The sequence below is a fragment of the Artibeus jamaicensis genome, unplaced genomic scaffold (assembly GCF_021234435.1).
Source record: "Artibeus jamaicensis isolate MK-2021 breed Jamaican fruit bat unplaced genomic scaffold, CSHL_Jam_final contig_525, whole genome shotgun sequence".
Lineage (NCBI taxonomy): Eukaryota > Metazoa > Chordata > Mammalia > Chiroptera > Phyllostomidae > Artibeus > Artibeus jamaicensis.
The window spans coordinates 11,331,682-11,351,168 of record NW_026521874.1 but is presented as its reverse complement, the minus strand read 5'-3'; the positions used below and the strand labels follow the sequence as shown (position 1 = coordinate 11,351,168).

Below are 19,487 nucleotides of genomic sequence, written 5' to 3'. Positions count from 1 at the left end.
CTAACCTCCAGGCAGCCACCGTGAGTTCTCTATTGTGTCCTTACTGTCGGGCAGTTCACGACTCTCTAGGCTGACCTCATCACCTCTCCCTCCCCAGAGCCCCTCCCAGACTCCCAGGCTGCAGGCGACCCCTCCTCAGAGGATGGTGTCCTGAGCCACACAAAAACCTTTGCATCTCTCTTGTCCTTGTCCTCCCTTCTTCCCCACATCCACCCCCAGCATGTCCTGCTGACTCAACCTGTGTCTCCAGTCCCTCCACTGCTCTCCATCTCTGCTGCCGCCGCCCGGGCCCAAGCACCATCTTTCCTGCTGCCCAAGGCACCTACCTGCCTGGTCTGTACACACCCCTCTGATGTCTTTCAGCCCACGTTCCACCTAGTAGGGGGAGTGGTCGCCCCAAGAATAATTTTGATCCCGGTGGGCCACAGGGCCTTTGCACATGCTATCCCTTTACCCCCACCTAGCCCCTCCTGTTTTCACCTGGTTAACTACAACTCATTCATACTCAACTCAAGTGTCCCCTCCTCCAGGGAGCTCTCCTAGATTTTCCCAACTAGATCAAATCCTCTAATACAGTCTGCTGTTGACACATGTTACTATTTGAAACTGTGCATTTATTTCTGTGATTGCTTGATCAGTGCTGGTCTTAGGAAGACTATGTGCAATTTGAGGACAGGGTCACATCTGCTTCACTCACCATTATTCACCCTATGCTGAATGCAGCACTTAACACACAGTAGACCAGTAAGTTAATACCCATTCAATGATGGGTGAGCTGGGCATCGCAGGTAATGTCAAACCACAGGCAACCCAGAGTGTAGGGCACAGAACTAGACCCTGGGTTGGGGCTTCCACACCCCCAGACCTAGACTATAGTGGGGTTGGGGGCTGCCAGCCGAGAGCCTGGGATGAAATGCCAAATACAGTGCCTCCCCAGAAATGGGAGGGACGTGCAGTTCCAGCACACGACCACCAGGTGGCGAAGTGGCTCTGCCCACAGGGAAGGGTGGGGCTGCTGAAGCAGGGCCCTGTGTTAGAGGAGGTTGTCAAACTTTGGTGGTGGGGGTTGGGGGGCAAAGATGAGCTCACGAGCTTCTGGCTAGAAAAACATGCAGGGGCAGATCCAGGTGTTGTGGGGCCCGAGACTTACACAACGTGGAGGTCTTATTTACAAAAACAAACACATAAGTATGAACTCAAAATTCGGCCCAGAGCCTTAGAAGGGGCCGGAGCAAGGGAGGGGCCCTGCAGCTTCATTAATGGGTCTCACGGTCAGTCCCCCTCTATACACGCACGATCCTCTACAACTTCAGAGACCCCCCAGCCCCCTTAGAGCCCCCCACCCATGCTCAAGCACAGACACACTGGCCTGGGGGTTCCCAGACTGGGCTAAGGGCCCCCCACTTAGGAGAAGCCAGTGAGAAGCCTTGGCAAGCCCTCCGTGGTGCTGCCAAAGGCATCGGCCCCACAGTGCCTGCATCTGCCCTGAGGCCCCCACTTCTGCCTGATGAACTTGCGGGGGGTGGGGGGCAGGGGGCCATGTGGCCAGAGCTTCTGTGTGGACCACCTCCAGTGAGATGATTTGCACTCTGTCGCTGAGACCCCCCGAGGGCAGAGGAGACCCCCATCTCCCACAGCACTAGGCATGTGCCCCAAACGAGGCAACACCGCCTGGCCCGCACCAGGAATGAGAGTTTCTTATAAATACGGTTCCTTATAAATCTTAAATTTTCACATTTCTGACCAACACAACGTCACTGCATTGATTATGTCGGTGTTCCGAGAATCGGGGCGATAAAGGAAAACAATAAACCACAGATCAGTCGCCCTGGTTCTGCACTTATTCTACTTAAAGTTCCTGAACTCCCAAAACGGCCCTGCTGACCTCCCTGACGTTTCGACGGCCCCAAGCTGTAGACCCTGGCTGCCTTCCTGGGGCAGACCCTCCTCTGTCGCGGATAACACAATTCCTGACATTTTACGTTGATTTGTGGGGCCCCTGGCCAGTGCGTTAGGCCGCACCTGGCGACAGGTCCAGAGCAGGGGGTGGATGGGTGGAAGGACTCGCAGGCCACCCCGGGGTAGTGGAGGGAGCTGGCGCCCTGGGGTGTCTGCACCCTGGGCAAGGCCGGAGGGCGGGCACTCTGTGCTGGGGGGTCCTGAGCCATGGTGACTAGGCCTTCATCCCAGGGCAGGAAGCCAGAAAGCTGGGCAGGGACTGAGCCAGGGCTGAGTCTGGGAGCAGAAGCGGAATTCGACCGGATGCCCCACCCTACCTTGAGCTCCCTTGAGAGGGAGCAGGGGCTCCCCAGAACCCCAGGCGCCCTGTGCTCAGCACTACGGAACTCTCCCTGCTTGGAGGCAGGACTGTGCCATTATCATTCTCCAGGTTACAGATGAGAAAACTGAGGCTCAGAGAGGCCGCACATCCCTTTTAAGTGGTGGAGGCGGGATATGAACCCTGCTAGGTGAACTCCTCTCACCTGCTACACTGACACGTTCTTAAATAAAGGCTGAATAAATGAACGAATAAAGCTAGCAAAGGCCCAGAGAGGTTAAGTACTATGGTGAAGACACACAGGACCCGACTCCCCATCCAGTGCTCTTTCCGGCCAGTGCCGCCCACTGACCCAGAGGAAAGTGGTAAGAGAAAAGGGGACCTCTGTGGCAGGCCCCTCTCATCACTGGCTGCCCTGCCCACCGTCCCTGCCTGGGTGGCTCACCCCGAAACTCCTCATCAGTCAGGCGCTTCTTGTGAGTCAGCAAGTAGGGGAGCAGCCCGTCCAGGTCGGCGGTGGAGCCCCGGGACACGATGTCGAAGAGGATGGGCCGGTTGAAGACTTTGAGGATGGGGGGCGGCTGGGGCGCAGGAGCTTTGGGGCTCTGCGGCTGCTTCCTGGAGTGGGGAGGGCAGGGTGATGGGGGGCTTGTCCCCTGCCCACCCCACCATTCCCTTGGGGCTGGTGGGAGCAGGGTGGCAAAGCCAGAGCCCTAGGGCTGACTGGGAGGGGAAACACAAAAGAATGTTTTATCCAACACACTTTACCTCGTACCAACTGCGTTTTGGGTGGAGAAAGACAGACAAACACACAGGCCTGCCTGCCCATCCATCCATCCATCCATCCGCCCTTCCGTTTGTCATTTGTTGAATACGTGCTAAGGCAGAGAGAGGCTGAAGGAGACAAAGATACTGGGAAAATAAAAGGGGAACACCAGACTAAAAAGTAAAGCAAACCACTTGTTTATTCAACCATTCATTTACTCCCTGACACTCATTCAACAAACACTTGACGAAAAGGGGGCCATGCACACAGGTGCCTCATTCCAGGCTCCCCACACGAGTAAATGATAGCCGACACCACTGTCTGGTGCCTGCTGTGTGCCTGGTGCAGACACGGGGCAGGAAGAACAACAGGCAGACTTGGAGCGAGAAGGGCAGAGGGGGGCAGAGAGAGGAGGAAGACCTGGGGGGGGGGGAGACTGAGGCCAGGGTGGGCTGTGGGGCAGAGGCAGGAGGAGAGGTTGTAGGGGCGGAGAGAGCTCTCACCAGACAGCCCCCTCCAGTGGCAGAAGCCAGGGAAGAAAAAGGGGGCACTGTCCTGATTATGGGAACCCCCTCATGGCACCTGAGCAGCTCCCATCCTATCTGCTCCTGAACTTGGACCTTTGAGCCAAAATATGAAATAAAAAGAACACCCTCATCCCCAGCTGTCTGCTGGGGTGTGTGCCAGCAGGAGAAGGTGGATGGATGGACGAATGGATGGATGGATGGACTGATGGATGGGGAAATGAATGAAAATATGAGTGAGTCAGTGACTGAGCAAATGAATGAGTGGATGAACAAATGGATGGACAAGAGGCTGGGGGAATGAATGGAGAGAAGGAAGAAAGAAAGGAAGGAAGGAGGGAGGGAAGGGAGAGAAATTAGGAAAATATCAGAGATGAATGAATGAATGATGAACAGCTTGACGGATAACCGACTGGTCGGAGGAACAGAGACAGTGAGTCGGTGAGAGGATGGAAGGATGGGTGAGTGCGTGGTGAGTAAAGGGAAGGACCGTGCGAGTAAAGGGCTGGATACACAGATGACAGATGACAAATAGATGGGTAAACAGATATTGAATGGTGACAGACAGACAGATGGACTGGACAAGTGGATGGACATGTAGAAAGACAGGCAGTCGGATGAATGGATGAACAGACAAGTATATGGAAGGATGAGCAGGTGGGTGGATGGATGGTTAAGTGAATGGATAGATGGATGAATGGACAGGTGGGTGGATGGACGGATGGGTAGATGGACTCAGCAGAGAGGAGGAGTCCACTGACAGGGTACCCAGCGGTACTCACTCCATGACCTTCCGCCTCCACCGCTTGTTGTCACTGGGGTGGTGACGATAGGTGCCGTAGTCGAAGAGAGAATCCATGGGCGCCTTCTTGGGCCCGGGCACCACGGAGGACTCGTACAGGGTGGACTCCAGCAGGTCGATGGGGTTGGGCACCCCCTTGCGGAAGGCGCCCTGGAACTTCATGCGCAGGTTCGGACGCCCGTCGCTTGCACCAGTGGGGCGTCCGGCATCCAGTGAGGGCACGGGGGAGCCGTCCTCCCCCTCGAACAGGTTGGCCAGTGAAGAGAGGGGGAAGGCCTCCCCACCAGAGGTGCCACTCTCATCCCCCAGGGGCTCCGCCACCTCCATGGGCCCCTCGCGGGGGCTTTCGCTGGGCTCCGCCATGCCGACCCCGGACCTGTGTGCACTGCCGGACCTGCGGGCAACAGGAGAGTCGGCGGAGCCAGGCCAGTGTGGGGGGAGTGCCAGGAAGCCCCTTCCCACGTGGGCAAACAGCCCTGCTGCCAGCTGCTTCAAAGCCACCCTTGTAATGACAGGGGAGCAGGGTGGCCACTCCCAGATGTGGTTGGCCGTCAGCCCTGGGCAGCAGCAGCAACAGGCGCCTCTTTCAGGGAACCTGGAAACACCACTCGGCCCCAGGTCTGGCTACCCTGGGCGTGAGCTGGAGCAGAAAGGGCCAGAGTCGGCCCTGGGACCCCACAGTGGGAGCCGAGGCAGACTCCTGACCAGCCCCACCCGCTTCGGAGCCCCACAGCCCAGGGCGCAGAGCCAGCCCCAGGGTTAGCAGCTGCGTGACGGGGGGCAGGTCGACCTCTCGCAGCCTTGGCCTTTGCACCTGTGAACCGGGGGTTCAAGCACCATGCCTGACTCACGGCAGCACCTACAGCACACAACGCCAAGCTCGGGCACAGCAGCTGCTCAGGAAATCCCTGTGAACCCACCGTGCCCTCGGCAGTGAACCCAGGAGTCCTTTTCCTCACCCAGCACCGTCATTCTGAGCCCCATTTTCCAGGACAGGAAACAAGGTTCCAAGGCTGTAGTTGACCCCCCTCCATCCCACCCCTGCACAAACGCCACCCCCAGTGCCCAAGGCTGTCCCCCACCAACCCTCTCTGCCTGACTACCTCCCACCCGTCTGTGTTTCCAGTCCAACGGCCCCTTCCTCTGGGAAGCCCCCCCGACCATTTGTTTATGGGATCAGTTCATTCCTGGGCTGCACCTGCCTGGCTCACTCCTGCATCCCCAACACCTAGGAGAGTGCCCCACGGACCAACAACCTTGTGATGAAGGTATTACCCATTCCCATTTGTCAGATGAGGAAACTGGAGCTTCCAGAGGGGCAGCCACACTCAACGGACACATTTTGACGCAGATGCCAGAGGCCGGGGGGGGGGGGGGGGGGTGGGGATCCAGGCAGAGAAATGAAGGGATGGAGAAGCACAGCTGGCGGTCACAGACCAGTGATGGGTGTGACGTGTGGCCCAGGGAATGCAGTCGTCCCCTGTGGTGTCCTGGTCGCACAACACCAGGACACAACCGGCTCTGGTGCTGCTGGGTGGCCACTCTGCCCGTTCTGTAAATGTCTGATCACCGGGCTGTGCACCCGAAACTAATATATCGTCCGTCAACTGTCACTAAAAAGTGAAAAATTATTTTAAAAATGAAAGTAAAGAAAGAAAGAAAAGAGGGGTGGTCATAGGTTGGAGGGAGCAGAGCTGGACCGGAACCCAGGCCTCGTGGCTGGCAGCCCCGCCCCCTGCAGCACGCACTCCGCCCCGCAGGCAGGGCTGGGCACCCAGGGCTGGTTTCCTGGAACCCTCACCATCCCACCCAGGCAGCAGGGAGAGGTCTGAAAAGTCCTCTTTCTCTCTCCCCTCCCGCCCAACACATCAGCGGAGGAGTGAATAAAGCCGGGTTCCCACCTTGTTTGCTCTGCGGCTGCAAGGAGGGAAGGCCTGGGCCAGAGAGCTGGGGGGGGGGGGGGGCCTGCAAGAGGCCTCTCCCTCCCGGCGGGCGCAGTGGGGCACACAGATGTCAGATCAGAGCATGAGCCGGGGACCGGCCCCCTCTGGGCAGCAGTGCAGAGGGACAGCCCACTTCGGAGTCATTAGGGCCTGGACTGCAGTCGCTTTTCACAGGTTTGCAGGGACAATGAAATGACACCAGGCACACCCAAGCACCGACCCTGGGATTAAACTGGGGGCTGTCACGGATTATAATCAAAGGAGGAAGGAAGAGACAGGAGCGCAGGTCCTGGCCCTGCTCACGAGCAGCGGGGTGACCTCGGGCAAATCACTTCCTTTCTCCGGGCCTCGGTTTCCCCCACCTGTAAAACTGGCAACCACGCCTCCTCCCAGAGTTCCTGGGAGATGCTAGTGACCTCAGCGATTTGAAGCACCCACTCAGTGCTGGCACCTAGTAGGACCTCAGGAGGCAGCAGCTCCTGTCTACCAGCCAGGTGGGAGATGGAGACCTGGATCCCTGTCTGCTTGCGGCAGCCTCGCAACTCGGGGCTTTGTCCTGCAGGAATGCAGGGGCTTGTCGAGGCAGGAAGGGGTAACCGTTGCAGGTAAGAGCATTGAGGGGAAAATTAGACTTCCCCAGTAACAGCCCCGCCTGCCTCACCAGGGACCCCAAGGTGGGGGGGGGAGGCACAGGGCACTTGCCTTCCCTGTCATACCCTCTCCCTTCCCAAGGCACCCCACTGGGGCAGGGCCTCGCAGACACCCCCACCTCAGGGAGCTCCAAGGCGTGAGAAGGCCAGGAGGGTCCCTCCAGATCCCCCACCGCACCTGCACCCCATCCCCTAAGGAACCGCAACCCAGACAGCATCCGAGGTTTTGGGGGGCTGCACAGCTGCCGGCCTGAGGTCGGCCACTCCCGAGTTTAAATCCCCTCCCAGCCACTCACTGGCTGGTGGCAGCCTTGGGCAGAGCACATAATGATCATTATTAGCATTTTAATTATGATGAAACTGTAATCGTGAGATAAACCTCCATCATCATCAGGATGCTGTGGCTTTCCTTTGGTGCCAGGCAGTGGTCTACGTGCAAGCTCACCTGACCCTCGTTCAGCCCTAGATCAGCGGCTCCCGGCGGGGGCCGTTCTGCCCCCCAGAGACACTTGGCAAAGTCTGGGGACTTTGTCAAAAATGTGCAGGGCAGAGAGGGCTACTGGCACCTAGTGAGTCAAGGCCAGGGACAGTGTTAAACATCTTACAAAGCAAGGGCCATCCCCGCCACAAGGAATGATGCAGACCATGGGGCCACCAGTACTACGGCTGCAGAAGCACGCCTTGCAGGTAGGCTGCTGAAATCCCCATTTCACAGGGGAGGACACTGAGGCTTCAGAGAGGTCGATTGCCTCAGAGCCGGTTGGCAACAGAGTCGGGATTCCAAGCTGGGCAGCGGGCTGCAGGATTTTTGCTACCAGCTCCGACTGATCTCTCTGGACCTCAGTTTCCCACCTGTCAAATGAGAATTGCAGTAACGGCATTTATCCACCCTGGCCAGTGTGGCTCAGTTGCCTGGAGGGTCCCATACACTGAGAGGTCACAGGTTCGATTCCCAGTCAGGGCACGGGCCTGAGTAGCAGGTTCGGTCCCTGGTCATGGCATGTTTCTCTCCCTCTCTTTCTTCCTCCCTCCCCCCCCTCTAAGATCTATAAGCGCGTCCTTGGGTGAGGATAAAAAACAAACAATAACAGCGTCTGTCCCATAGGGCTGCTGTGACAGAAGGCAGGTGGGGTGTCTCTTGGGCACCTGTGAAGCATTTGAAAATGCTTTCATCACCATTATCATCATCACCACTGCAGTACAGTCCCGGCTGACCTGCCCCCCTCACCCTGCCCCCCCTTCACACACACACAGGTACAGAGTGGCACTCACAGCCCTCGTTAAACCCACCGACACCTTCCCGGCTGCACCCTGGGTCAGGCCCCCAGGGCCCGGCGAGCAAAGCTGGGCTACTGCTCCCATTTCAGAGCTGAGGAAGCTGAGGCCCTGAGAGGACACCCAGGGCGCGGACACCTCTGTATCCTAACCCTGGATTCCTGCCACATCACACTGCTCAGACCTGTGCGTGCGTGGGTGTGTGTACACATGTACACACGTACACGGCCTGCCCCGCTGCTCTGTGGCAGTTCCCTCCCCACACACTCCCCGGTTCTCTGCGGTCGGGAAGGAGTTCACTCCCTGTTCTAATTTGCCCCGTGGGCTATAATTACACATTCCAAGCCCGTGCCAGACTTGGGAGGGGGGAGGGGGAAGGGGTGCAGGCTGCGGCCCAGGCTGCGAGTCCTCGCATCCTCGTGTGCATGTGAGTGGCCCGTGTGCTTACTCCCGGCACCGGGCAAGCGTCAGCGGCTCCGCCGAGGACACTGACACATGAGTGTGGACAGTAAAGCCTCCGATTTCAAGTGTTTTTGTTTTAGACACCCACGTACTTTGTTTGTGTATAGACACTGGGCTGCTGTCCACACACAGGTGACAGTTGGACCAGGATGGACAGAAGGGCCGGGTCTGAACGTCAGGGCCCACGGAGCGGGGTCAGAAGCTGCTGACCTATTCATCCATTCAACAAGTATTTATTTTTTAATTTTTTTAAAGATTGTATTTATTTATCTTTACAGGGGAAGGGAAGGAGAGAAGGAGAGAAATGTCAATGTCTGGTTGCCTCTCGTGTGTCCCCTGCTGGGAACTGGCCTGCAACCTGGGCATGTGCCCTGACTGGGAATCGAACTGCAATCCTTTGGTTCGCAGGCCCACGCTCAATCCACTGAGCTACACCAGTCAGGGCAACAAGTATTTACTTTTTAATCCTCACCTGAGGATATGTTTCATTCATTTTAGAAAAAGAAGAAGGGAGACAGGGAGAGAGAGACGCCAATCAGTTGCCTCCTGTACATATGCCCCAACCAGGGATCAAACCAGCAACCTTCAGTAGATGCCCAGGGATAGAACCCACAACTTTCCGGTGTGTGGGATGATGTTCCAACCAACTAAGCCACCAGGCCAGGGCCATTTAACAAATATTTACTGAGCACCTACTGTGTGCCTGGCCCTGGGGACACAGACCTGAGCAAGACGGGGAGAAATCCCTGCCCTCCTTCCTGGCTGACGACCTCCTGGGGGCAAACGGGGGAAATGGCCGGGAGGAAGCAGAAAGCAGAACGTGCCTGGTGATGGCGAGCACTGTGTAGACCGGGAGAGCTCAGGCCTGGCCGAGTCCAGAGGGGTGCAGGGGTCCTGGGCAAGGCGAGGAGGCTGAGCCAGGGTCCCAACACCATCCTCTCTGCTCCGATGGCCCCGGAGGACGCAGTTGGGGCAACCAAACCCACTTCTCACCCGGTGGGAGCCTGGGGCCTGGGGCCTGGGAAGAGCGTGCATTCTGACTTCACAGAGATAGGGGGCAGCTCCCAGGCCCCTCCCATCAGCTGGGCGAGCTGAGCCTCCCTGTCCTCACCTGCCCATGGGGTCTTCACTGGGTCCTGTGAGAACTACAGGAATGGAGTCCAGCCCCTGGCCCAGAGAAAGCCCTCAATAAACAGCAAACCGCCATCTCTCTGAGGATCCTGGGTTCACGGGGCGGGAAGGGGGGGTGGATACGGGCTGGGAGACGTCTCCTGCTCCATCCCCCTTCCCTCACCCTGCACACACAGAGGGTGGAGGAGGGGGCCCATCCTCACCTCACCCGCCCACCCGTCCGTCCGTCCCTCCCTCGGGGCTTTGCCTGAGCTCATGGAAACCCTGGCAAATATTTGTCAAATCCCATCCTCCTGATTACGTGATCAAGGAAAGCTGATTAAATCTGGGGGCAAGTTTGGGCCTGTGGGGCCGCTCCAGGGGGTGGGGGGGGGGCATTTAGGGAGCGGGTTCTTCCTGGTTCCTGCCCTCTGGGACCAGTTCACTCCAAAAGGCACCTTTTGGGTGCCACCGGCATGCAGGGCACAGTGTGTGGGGAGGGAGCACCCAGGAGTGGAACTTCATTAAAGAACCTCGGAGGGAGGGCGGGAAGCTCTCCCGGCTGCAGGCCTTTGCCAGGCTGCTCCCTGGGCCCAGGCCACCCCCGTGCCCAGCGGCTCCTGCGCTGGCTGCCTGCCTCCCTCTCCCCGGGTCTCTGCAAAGTCTTGCTCTCAGAGCCACGTGCACTCCCTCTATAGCACGTTTCATGATTAAACTTTTACACGCACATCTATTCTACTTTCTTTCACCCCCTGTCTTCTCCAGCTTTCCCTCAACGAGGACGGGACTATTTTGTCTCTGCTGCCCCTGCAGGCAGACTGAGACATTCATAAACGTTTGCCTTCTTATAAGACAAGGGGCCCCTGATGTTGGGGGAGGGTGCAGGCAGCCGAAGAGGGTGCTGGGGACAGGGAGAGGCTTCGAGGAGGAGGGGTCTTTGGTCCGGGGCTTGACAAGGTGGAAGTGACCGGGACAAAAGGACAGAGGAGACAGCAAGGTCAAGGGCGGGGGGAATGGTGCTGCCTGAGGCACTAGGAGGTGAAAGACTGGAAGGAATATGAGTGGGTGGGTGGGTAGGAGGCCGGCAGACTAGGGGACCGTGTGGGGCTCCCAGACAGACCCAGGGCACTTCCTCCTGCCCCGGCTTGGGGCTCCCGCCCCACCACTGGGGCCCCACCCCCTGCTGGGAGCGCCTGTCACTCTGGATGGTCTTGGAGGGTGGTGTGGATGGGGAAGAGAGTAGGACGTCAGAACCCCAGCCCGGTTCAAACCCCCAACTTCCAGGCAAAGAAACAGAGGCTCAGAGAGATGCAGTTGCTCCTGGCTCGTCTGGGCGGCCCAGCTCCTGAGTGGGGTAAGCAGGATTAAAACCCACGTGGCCCCAGGACCTGTGCCTTCCACAGATACTTGACAGGGACAGGGAACCGAGAAGGGAAGTGTGGGTGGAAGGAGGGGGCGGAGGAAGTGGTGCAGGGTGGGTGGTGGGGGCCACACCAGGGAGGCAGACCACCTGCGGACTCACCAGCCATGTGAGCCCGGGCAGGTCGGCTGGCCTCCCTCTGCCTCGGTTTCCTCACCCGGAAACTGCAATGATCCCAGTACCCGCCCCAGTGGGCTGCTGGGAGGCTTACACGCCGAGCCCAGTACCTGGCAGAGCAGGCACACTCGGTGAGGATGGGCTGTTGGCACCATCAGGGTCACTATGATATTATTAGAGGACGGATGGACAATCTGACTGAGGACTGGGACGTGTGACTGCCAGGCAGGGCAGAATGGCTGGGCCCAGAGCCTGGGATCCAGCAGCCACCTCAGAGCAGCCGCCGCCGGGACCTCAGCCCCTGGGCCAAATGAAACCTCCTGCCTGCCAGGCTCCCTGGCCAGCAGCAGCGGCGGGGGGCACCACGCCACGCTGGGCACCTTCCCCGGCCCGCCTGTGTTTACCTAGTGGGGCCCAGCCCGCTTCCTGTTTGCTGCACAGGGGCTGCCTGTCCGGGGTAGACAGAGCCCCAGTGTCCTGGCAGGGCCCCCCCCCCCGCCCAGGAGGGTGCCCCCCTCGGGCTCGCACCACCTAGGCGGGGCAGGGCTGGGTGAATCACTGGACCCACAGAGGGGAAGGTCAGTGTAGCCACAGCAAAGACCTGGTCATTCTGCAGACCCCTGGCTGGGGAGGATTCCAAGAGTGTGCACAAATACCACCCCCCCAACTTTCAGGGGCACCCGTGCAGGTCCGAGGGTCCCCAGCCCAGGGTAGGAGCTGCTGGGAGGTAGTGTAGCTCCATTTTAAGGGCGGGCACCGGGGGACATCCAGGCCACATATGATCAGGTTCCATTTACATGCAATGTCCAGCATAGGCAAATCCACAGGGACAGAAAGCAGACTCATGGTCCCCAGGGGCTGGGAGGGGCAGGGAACAGTGACTGCTAATGGGCATGGGGCTCCTTTTGGGGGCAACGAAAAGTTCTAGAACTAAATAGTGCGGTGTCTACACAACTGTCAATCCGTTAAAAAAAAAAAACAGTGAATTGTACACTTTCAAAAAATGAGTGTGAATTACACCTCAATAACCCTTCTTGGCCCAGGGCTCTTGGACGAGCGGCTTCCCCTCCCTGAGTCTCAGTTTCCTCAGGGACACACAGGGCCTGGCACACAGCAGGGGCTCAAGGACATGCTGTCTCTTCCTCAGCAGGGCCCCCCCCACACCTTGCCCCCCTGAGGTCAGCACACAGCCCCAAGAGCCTGCCCTCTGAGGCTCGGTCCCGTTAGAGCACAATGCTATGCACTCTGGTCCAGGCGGAGGGGTGGTCTCCGGCCCTTTGGAGCCCCTTCTCCCTGGCTTAGCCCCTCTCCTGGAAGACAGTCACAGTCACAGAGAACCCCCCCCAGAGAGGGCTGTGTAGCCCTGGAATCATGTGACAACCTGTTCTATTCCCCACCTGCCACTCACTGACTGGGTGGCCTCCAGCAACTCAAGTCTCCGCCCTGGGCCTCAGTTTCCTTCTCTGCAAAATGGGGGAATCCTGCCACCCAGGAGGGCTACGCAGTGTTTGCTTTGTAATTGCTCGTTGGACTGCACAGATGTGCTTTAAATTAAAAGATAAAACCACAGCTCCGACCTACCCCAAAGGGATGCTGTTCGGATTCAATGCAATGAATCAAGAGTTTAGGACAGAGCCTAGTATACAGTAAGCGCTCAACAAATGGCAGCTGCTTTTTTATGGTTTTTAACATTCCCTCAATGTATAGCTGGGGAGACAAGGCCCAGAGAAGGTAAGGCTGAGTGGGCGCTGGGACCCCGACGTTCCCTTGGCTGGGAGAAAGGGTTTTCTCGGACCCTCCCTTCCACTTCTCGCCGCCTCTGGGAAGCGATCAGGACAGGCACTGGCTCATTTCCCACCTGGGAGATTGAGGCCAGAAGGGACAGGACACCCACCCACCCATACACACACCCCTCCACCTCATTCACATCTGAAACAATCCCAGAGGAGAGAGCAGACAGGGGAGTGAATGGTTGGGCGAGAGCCGGGGAAGGGAGCCCGAGGCAACAGAAGCCAGCGTGCGGTCCTCCCTCTGCCCTGGCGCCTCACCACCAGCCCATGCCAACTGCAGGCTGGTTGACTGCCTAGAGCAGGGCTGAGGCCAGTGCCCAAAATCCCACCTGATGCAGAGCCGGCTCGCCCCGCACCTTCTACCTCTTTTAGTCCAATAACAACTCTAGAGGTTAGTACTGTCCTCATTCCCAGATGCATGAACCAAGTCCCAGGGGAATGGAGGTTGGGCTGACATTTACCCAACACCTACTATGCTCTGAGCACTCTCACGTTCACCTCCCACCTGGGGTGGGCGTTACTATTACCCCGATTCACAGATGAGCAAACTGAGGCTCACAGAGACCAAGAGACCCAGCAGAGGTCACAGCTCAGCAGGAAGGGAAAGTGGCCAGGATTCCAAGCACCTGGTTTTAAACCCATTTGAGTTCATGCCTTCGGGGTCTATGAAGCCCTCTTTCTGGGGCCACCCTGCTAAACGTCACAGTCCTCGGAGCTCACTGGACAGCTGGCACGGTGGGGAGGGGCAGAGATGCCACAGGCAGACAGGTGTGGAGTTCAAATCTTGGCTTTGCCACTTAGTAGCTGTGTGACCCCAGGAAGATTTCCTCACCTCTCTGAGCCTGTTTCCTTATTTTTAAAGGGAGTGAACTGAAGCACCCGCCTCTTGGTCACTGTGGACATCAGCCTCAAAGGACTGCGTGCGGAACGATGGAAACCTGGACACGAGCTCCTCCGGTCATCCCCGAGTCCCTGTACCTAGAACAAGGCCTGATGCTCAAGGCCTTGAGAGCAGATGCTCAAGACATACCTGACGAGTGACCAAACCAGTGACTGGGTGAGTGAGCAAAGGAACTCGTGGACACGAATAAAACCAGGCAAAGAGAAGCTCAGTCATCCTCGACGGGGCAGACAGACCTCCAAGCCAGACCTCTACCCGACTAACTGGCTGACTCCCCCTCCCACCTTCTCACAGGTGATTTATTGAGCACCTACTATGAAAGCCAACACGCCACCCATGCCCCATGCAAAAAGAACAACACCTATCATGAGTCCATTTCTGCAGATGAGGAAACTGAGGCTCAGAGAGGCCAGGACACTTGCCCAAGTTCATTCAGTCTCGGAGCCAGGGTCTGAATACGAGCAGGTGGTTTTTTTGACACCCCTGCCTGGTGATCTGTCTGTTCAGCTTCTCCTTCCTTCCTCCCTTCCTTTCCTTCCTTCCTTTCCTTCCTCCACGTCTGTTTCCCAGCCTCCCCTCCGGGCCAAGGGAGACACACGACCCAGGCCAACAGGTCCTGCCTGAGGTCAGTTGGCCCCTTGCCCGCCGGGGTCTCCCCCAAGTCCGTGGGCCCCATCTGGCGTGGATGCTGGAAGTGTCCCCTCCATGCACACACATACACACGCGGAGCTTCCCAGAAGGTGGCCAGCCCTCCTGGTCGGCCGGGTGTGACCCAGGCCACTCCACCCTCAGGAAAAACAGACGCCTGGTGAGACTGAGCAGCCCTTTGTGTGGGGGCCGGCGGGGCGGGGGGTGGGCAGGGCGGCCGTTACTCACCCCCAAGAAAAAGGAGAGTACTCCCATTTGGTCAACCGCCCGCCTGTCATCACCACCTCCTGCCCCACCTCCTTCTGGGGCCTTTCCTGTCCACTGACCTCATCTGGAGCGACCGTGTGAGCATTTGTGTGTGTGTGTGGGGGGTGCTCCTGTGCCCCTGGCATGGTCTTTGTGACCCACCCTCACCGATGAGGAAATCTGCTCCTTGGGGGTCACACAGCCAATAGTGACCCGGGCTTGGGGCAGAAAGGAGAAGCCAATGGTCGGAAAGGGCTCCCAGGCAGGAAGGAAGTCAGAGCCACAATGGACGTAAGGGCCTGGCCTCCCTTCACTGTTCCTGCCAGTCAGGGTGTCAGCCCCTGGGACCCGAGGGCACCCAAGACAAGGGGTACCCCGGCCAGGGCAGGAGTGGCAGCTGGAATACCCCAAATCCCCCTCACTCTGGCAAAGCTCCAACTTCCAGCAAACCCAAGGTCAGAAACAGAGAGGTTAGGCCCCTTCCTGAGGTCACACAGCAGCGAGCGGCAGAACTGAGATGTGAACTGAGGTGGGACAGACTCCAAGAGGGGTGCGTCCAAGGTGGCTTTCCAGGAAGGATGCTAAGCCAGTCACTGGACTTTTTAGGGACCTGAGGGGGCCAGAGCCACTTGGATCTGGCTTCCTGTCCAGCTCTGCCATGCGCATGCCTGGGCAAGCTGCTTCTGAGTCTGTTTTCTCAGATGTAAGTGGGAATCCACCTCCCTGCCCCTGCCCACCTCCAGGGGAGACGAGGCTACGACACCATCTAAGCGAACAGAGGCACTGGACATAGGTTGTGAATGAAACAGTCAATTGCGCTGAAGGCAGTCCGCAACCACCTCACAAGGCAGGCACCATCATCGTCCTGATTTTACAGGTGAGGAAACTGAGGTCCCGGGAGAGAAGGAACTGGCGGAGAGCCAGGCCCCGGCCTTAGTTCTTCAGCATTAAATCAGGAAAGTAGGAAACGCTGACGGCTCCTGGCACTTAGCTGACGCCCGTAAATATTGCGTGGCCGAACAGGCGTCGGCCTTTTTCCCAACACAAGCCTAGCTTTGCCCCTGCCACCTTCTACGCACCCCCTAGCATGGAGGGGCTCTCAGGGGACACCCTAGGGACAAGCTGGAGGAGAACACACCCTGGAACAGGTCAGCAGACAGGAGGAGGAAGAAGATGGTGATCTCTGGAACAGAGAGCCCACGCGACAGATTGAGGAAAATGAGGCTCGGAGAGGCCAGGTCCCTTGCCTGAGTGCCTGGGGTGAGGGTGGAGCGGGCCCAGGGATTGAGACCCTGTCTGAACAGTTCAGGTTCTTATCTCTGTACTGCAGAGTGCTTTCCACGTGACTGCAGACCCAGACAAATGGGGACAGGTCAGCTCCGAAGTAAAGGGCGTGGATTTTGAAATGGAGCTCCGTCCCGGCTCTGCCCCTTCCCAGCTAAGAGACCCTGGGCAAGCAACTTCACTGCTCAGACCTCAGTTCCTCCCTCTCAAAAATGGGTACAATTGTAGTTTGTATCCACATGTACGAAGGGTATTTGACTCAGTGTGTGGCACATAGTAAGTGCTCAATAAATAAATGCTCGCTACTGTCGTCATGACCACTAATGCAGCCCCTGCTTGGTGAAAGCCAGACAGAACCTCGTACTCAGAGTTCAGAGTGGCAACTGTGGGGCTTGGTGTATCTTAAGAGATCTGAATTAATCTTTAACAGTGAATTCCTCTCCAAATGAGCGCTGCAATGCATTCCAGAGGGCCAGCCGGCGTGAAGTGCTCTCCAGGCTCCCCTGACCCTGTTTGTGACAGGACACGGCGCTGTTCCCTGGGTCCCCAGGACTTGGAGAAGAACCTGGAGTGCCTTTCCCAGAGTTGCATGGGGGAAACTGAGGCAGGCAGCAGGTCAGGGGCCTGTGAGGGGAAGAGGTGCCCATTCCATGCGGGACCCCCTCTCCAGGAACAGACAAGAGCTCAAAGGACTCCCCTCTCTCATGTTCAGTCACTCAGCGCGGCCATTCGCGTTTACTGAGCACCTGCTATGTGCCAGGCACAGCGAGGCTGCCCTTGTGCATCTCTGTCCCTCTTATGCCTCCTGCCAGCGGCCCCTCTCCAGTCCCCACCGGGGGTCTCACATCTCTCACCTGGACATCTTCCCCAGCCTGGGGACCGGCCTCCCTGCCCGGCCCTCGGTCGGTAGCCAGGGGGACCTTCCCACACCACACCTCGGGCAAGTCCTTCCCGCCTGGACTCTCAGGGCCTCTGGGTCTGACCTCACCCCTGCCTGTCTGATCCCTTCCCCTCCCAGTTCACATCACACACTCCAGACGAACAGAACGATTTTCAGCTCTGCAAGCCCAAGGTTTGCTCACCTACTTATTCCATTTCAACATGACCCCTCGTGGTTTTACAAACCTGAACCTGACCAGCCCACGAATGCCATTTGCCACCTGTTTGGGAAGGCCCCCCCCACCCCTGATTTGCCGATAAAGGTGGGAAAGAGGGATCCCTAGCCTTCCTGGCCCCCACTGTCATTCAAACAGAAAGAACTGGAGAAATGGGGATGTGGTCAGCTACCTTTCTTTGCCCCTTTCCGTTGAGAAGGTTTTGGGGCAGAAACCGCGCCCAGCACTGTGTGGGGCTCCTCTCAGGTCATCAGGCCTCTCGACAGCTCCGGGGAGCGCCCTGTGCTGCCCCCGTTTTACTGAAGGCAGCTAAGGGAGTAGCTCGGGGCCACAGAAGTGGGTGGCAGAGAGGAGAGCTGGTCCACACAGGTTCTACACAGGCCCCATGTTTAACCCCGCAGATGTCAGGGCCTGTCCCCTCCACCTGACCTCTCTGAAGAGGCCACTGCTTCACCTTTCTCCGGAAGCAGTCACTGAGTTAGACCCCCATCTGCGCCCCAGAGCTGAAGTGGCAGAACCAAAATCTTCAAGCAGTTCTTAGCATCCCAGGACGAAGCCCACTCATGACGTCTGCTTAGGATTTCAGGGGTTCATGCCCCCTCCTAAGGCTCTAGTTTTGGAGAAGCTGAGCCAGAGTGGCCGTGGGCACCCCCCATCCCCATCCCCGCCCCTTCCAGGGCACCCCTGGGTGCCAGGCCGCCGGGCTTCGCGGCTGGATAGCCCTGGATTTCAACTCCACTTGGCTACACCCTGACCTGAACCTGTTTCCTTATCCACAACTGGGAGGTGGGAGCAGGTAGACGAACTGCCTGTGGCTGGTATCCCTGCGAGTCAGGGTGCTGGAGGTCTCCCCTGCCCTCCCGACCTCCCGACCTCCCGACCTGGGCCCCTGGACCTCCCGGCTGCCTCCTCCTCACAGCTGGAGGTTAAGGATTTTTCTGCCTGCCGGGAAGAGCCATCTCTCTGGGATTCAGTAACCAAAAGTGAGTGCCCTTTGAAGATCCCTGCAGTTTGCTCAGAGACCCAGGGCCGACTGAGCACACCCCCCACCCACCCCCTCTTCTAAGCACCCCCAAACGGCGATGCCCTCCCAGGTGGGCGTCGGGGCTTCCTTGAGGACCTGGCCCTCCCTCTCCCAGACCTGGAACCTCCAGGGCCCCTGGCAGCGCCCCATTTCACAGGTGATAAAACTGAACCCCGGGAAGCCGTGCCTGGCCCAAGGGAACCCAACGGGACTCCGCGCTTCCCACGTCCCGGGAGAGCCTTTGGCGCCTCCGCGACTTCCCCAGGAGCGCCAGAGGACCTTGACTGTCCTAGCCCCGAGGGCTCAGGCAGCACTCACCTCCGGATCGCACGGCGCCCGGCGGCCGGGAGCGCGGCGCTTCCTGAGTCCCCCGCGGCCCGCCCGGCGCCCGCCCGCCCGCAGCGGCGTCTCTCCTCCCCCGGCTCAGGTTACCGGCCGCGCACCGCCCCCGGGCCTGCACCCCGCCCACCCGCGGCTCCTGGGCGCACGCAGCGCCCGTGGTGGAGGGCGTTGGATCTGCCTCCTCTGCAGGGGAGGGCGTTGAGGGGCGGACCAGGAGCCTCGGTTTCCTCACCCAGAAAACGGGCATCACAACCCCTGTGTGGAGGGGCAGGCGCTTCTTGGAGAGGGCTCTGGTTGGCATGCCGAGATTTCCGGCTGCTCTCTCGGCCACCTAGGCGCGGCTCGCTCGTCTGGGAATGGACCCACCCGTGAATCCGTTCGTTCGTTCACTCAGCAGACAATTCGGAGACAGGTCCGTGTGGGTCACCTGGGGCTCAATAAATGCGAACTCCTTTCCTTCACCTCTTTACGAGCGTGTAGCACGGAGCCTGTAGGAGCTCAGTGCCTGTGTTTTTATTGGATGGTGAAGGTGAGCCCACCATGCACTCATCTTCTCCCCCAGCCACTTGATTACCTCCCTAGATCTGGCAGCTCACTTCCACCAGATTGGTCGGAAGCCTCCAGAGTCGCACTCCCAGAGCCCAGGTCTGGCTCCGCGACTCACCAGCCGAGCAGCCAGTCCCTTTGCCTCTGCGCCTCAGTGTCCCCACTGTAGAGATGTCACCTCACAGTCATGGAGACAATGCTGCGCACACCAGGTCTGTGCGAAGCCCCAGGAACATTTTTAGTC

General features: G+C 58.5%; 1 protein-coding gene across 1 annotated transcript in view; it reads right to left on the bottom strand.

The window, feature by feature from the left end:
• TRPV4 (transient receptor potential cation channel subfamily V member 4) overlaps positions 1–18,756 on the bottom strand; it is a 33,579-nt gene extending 14,823 nt beyond the window's left edge. The window contains exons 1-3 of the mRNA XM_037156272.2: positions 18,674–18,756; positions 4,351–4,764; positions 2,724–2,896 (exon numbers count right to left, since the gene is read on the bottom strand). Of these exons, the coding sequence (XP_037012167.2) occupies positions 2,724–2,896; positions 4,351–4,733 (556 nt within the window). The 5' untranslated portion in view covers positions 4,734–4,764; positions 18,674–18,756. The remainder of the gene's footprint in view (positions 1–2,723; positions 2,897–4,350; positions 4,765–18,673) is intronic.
• Positions 18,757–19,487: the final 731 nt, after the last annotated feature.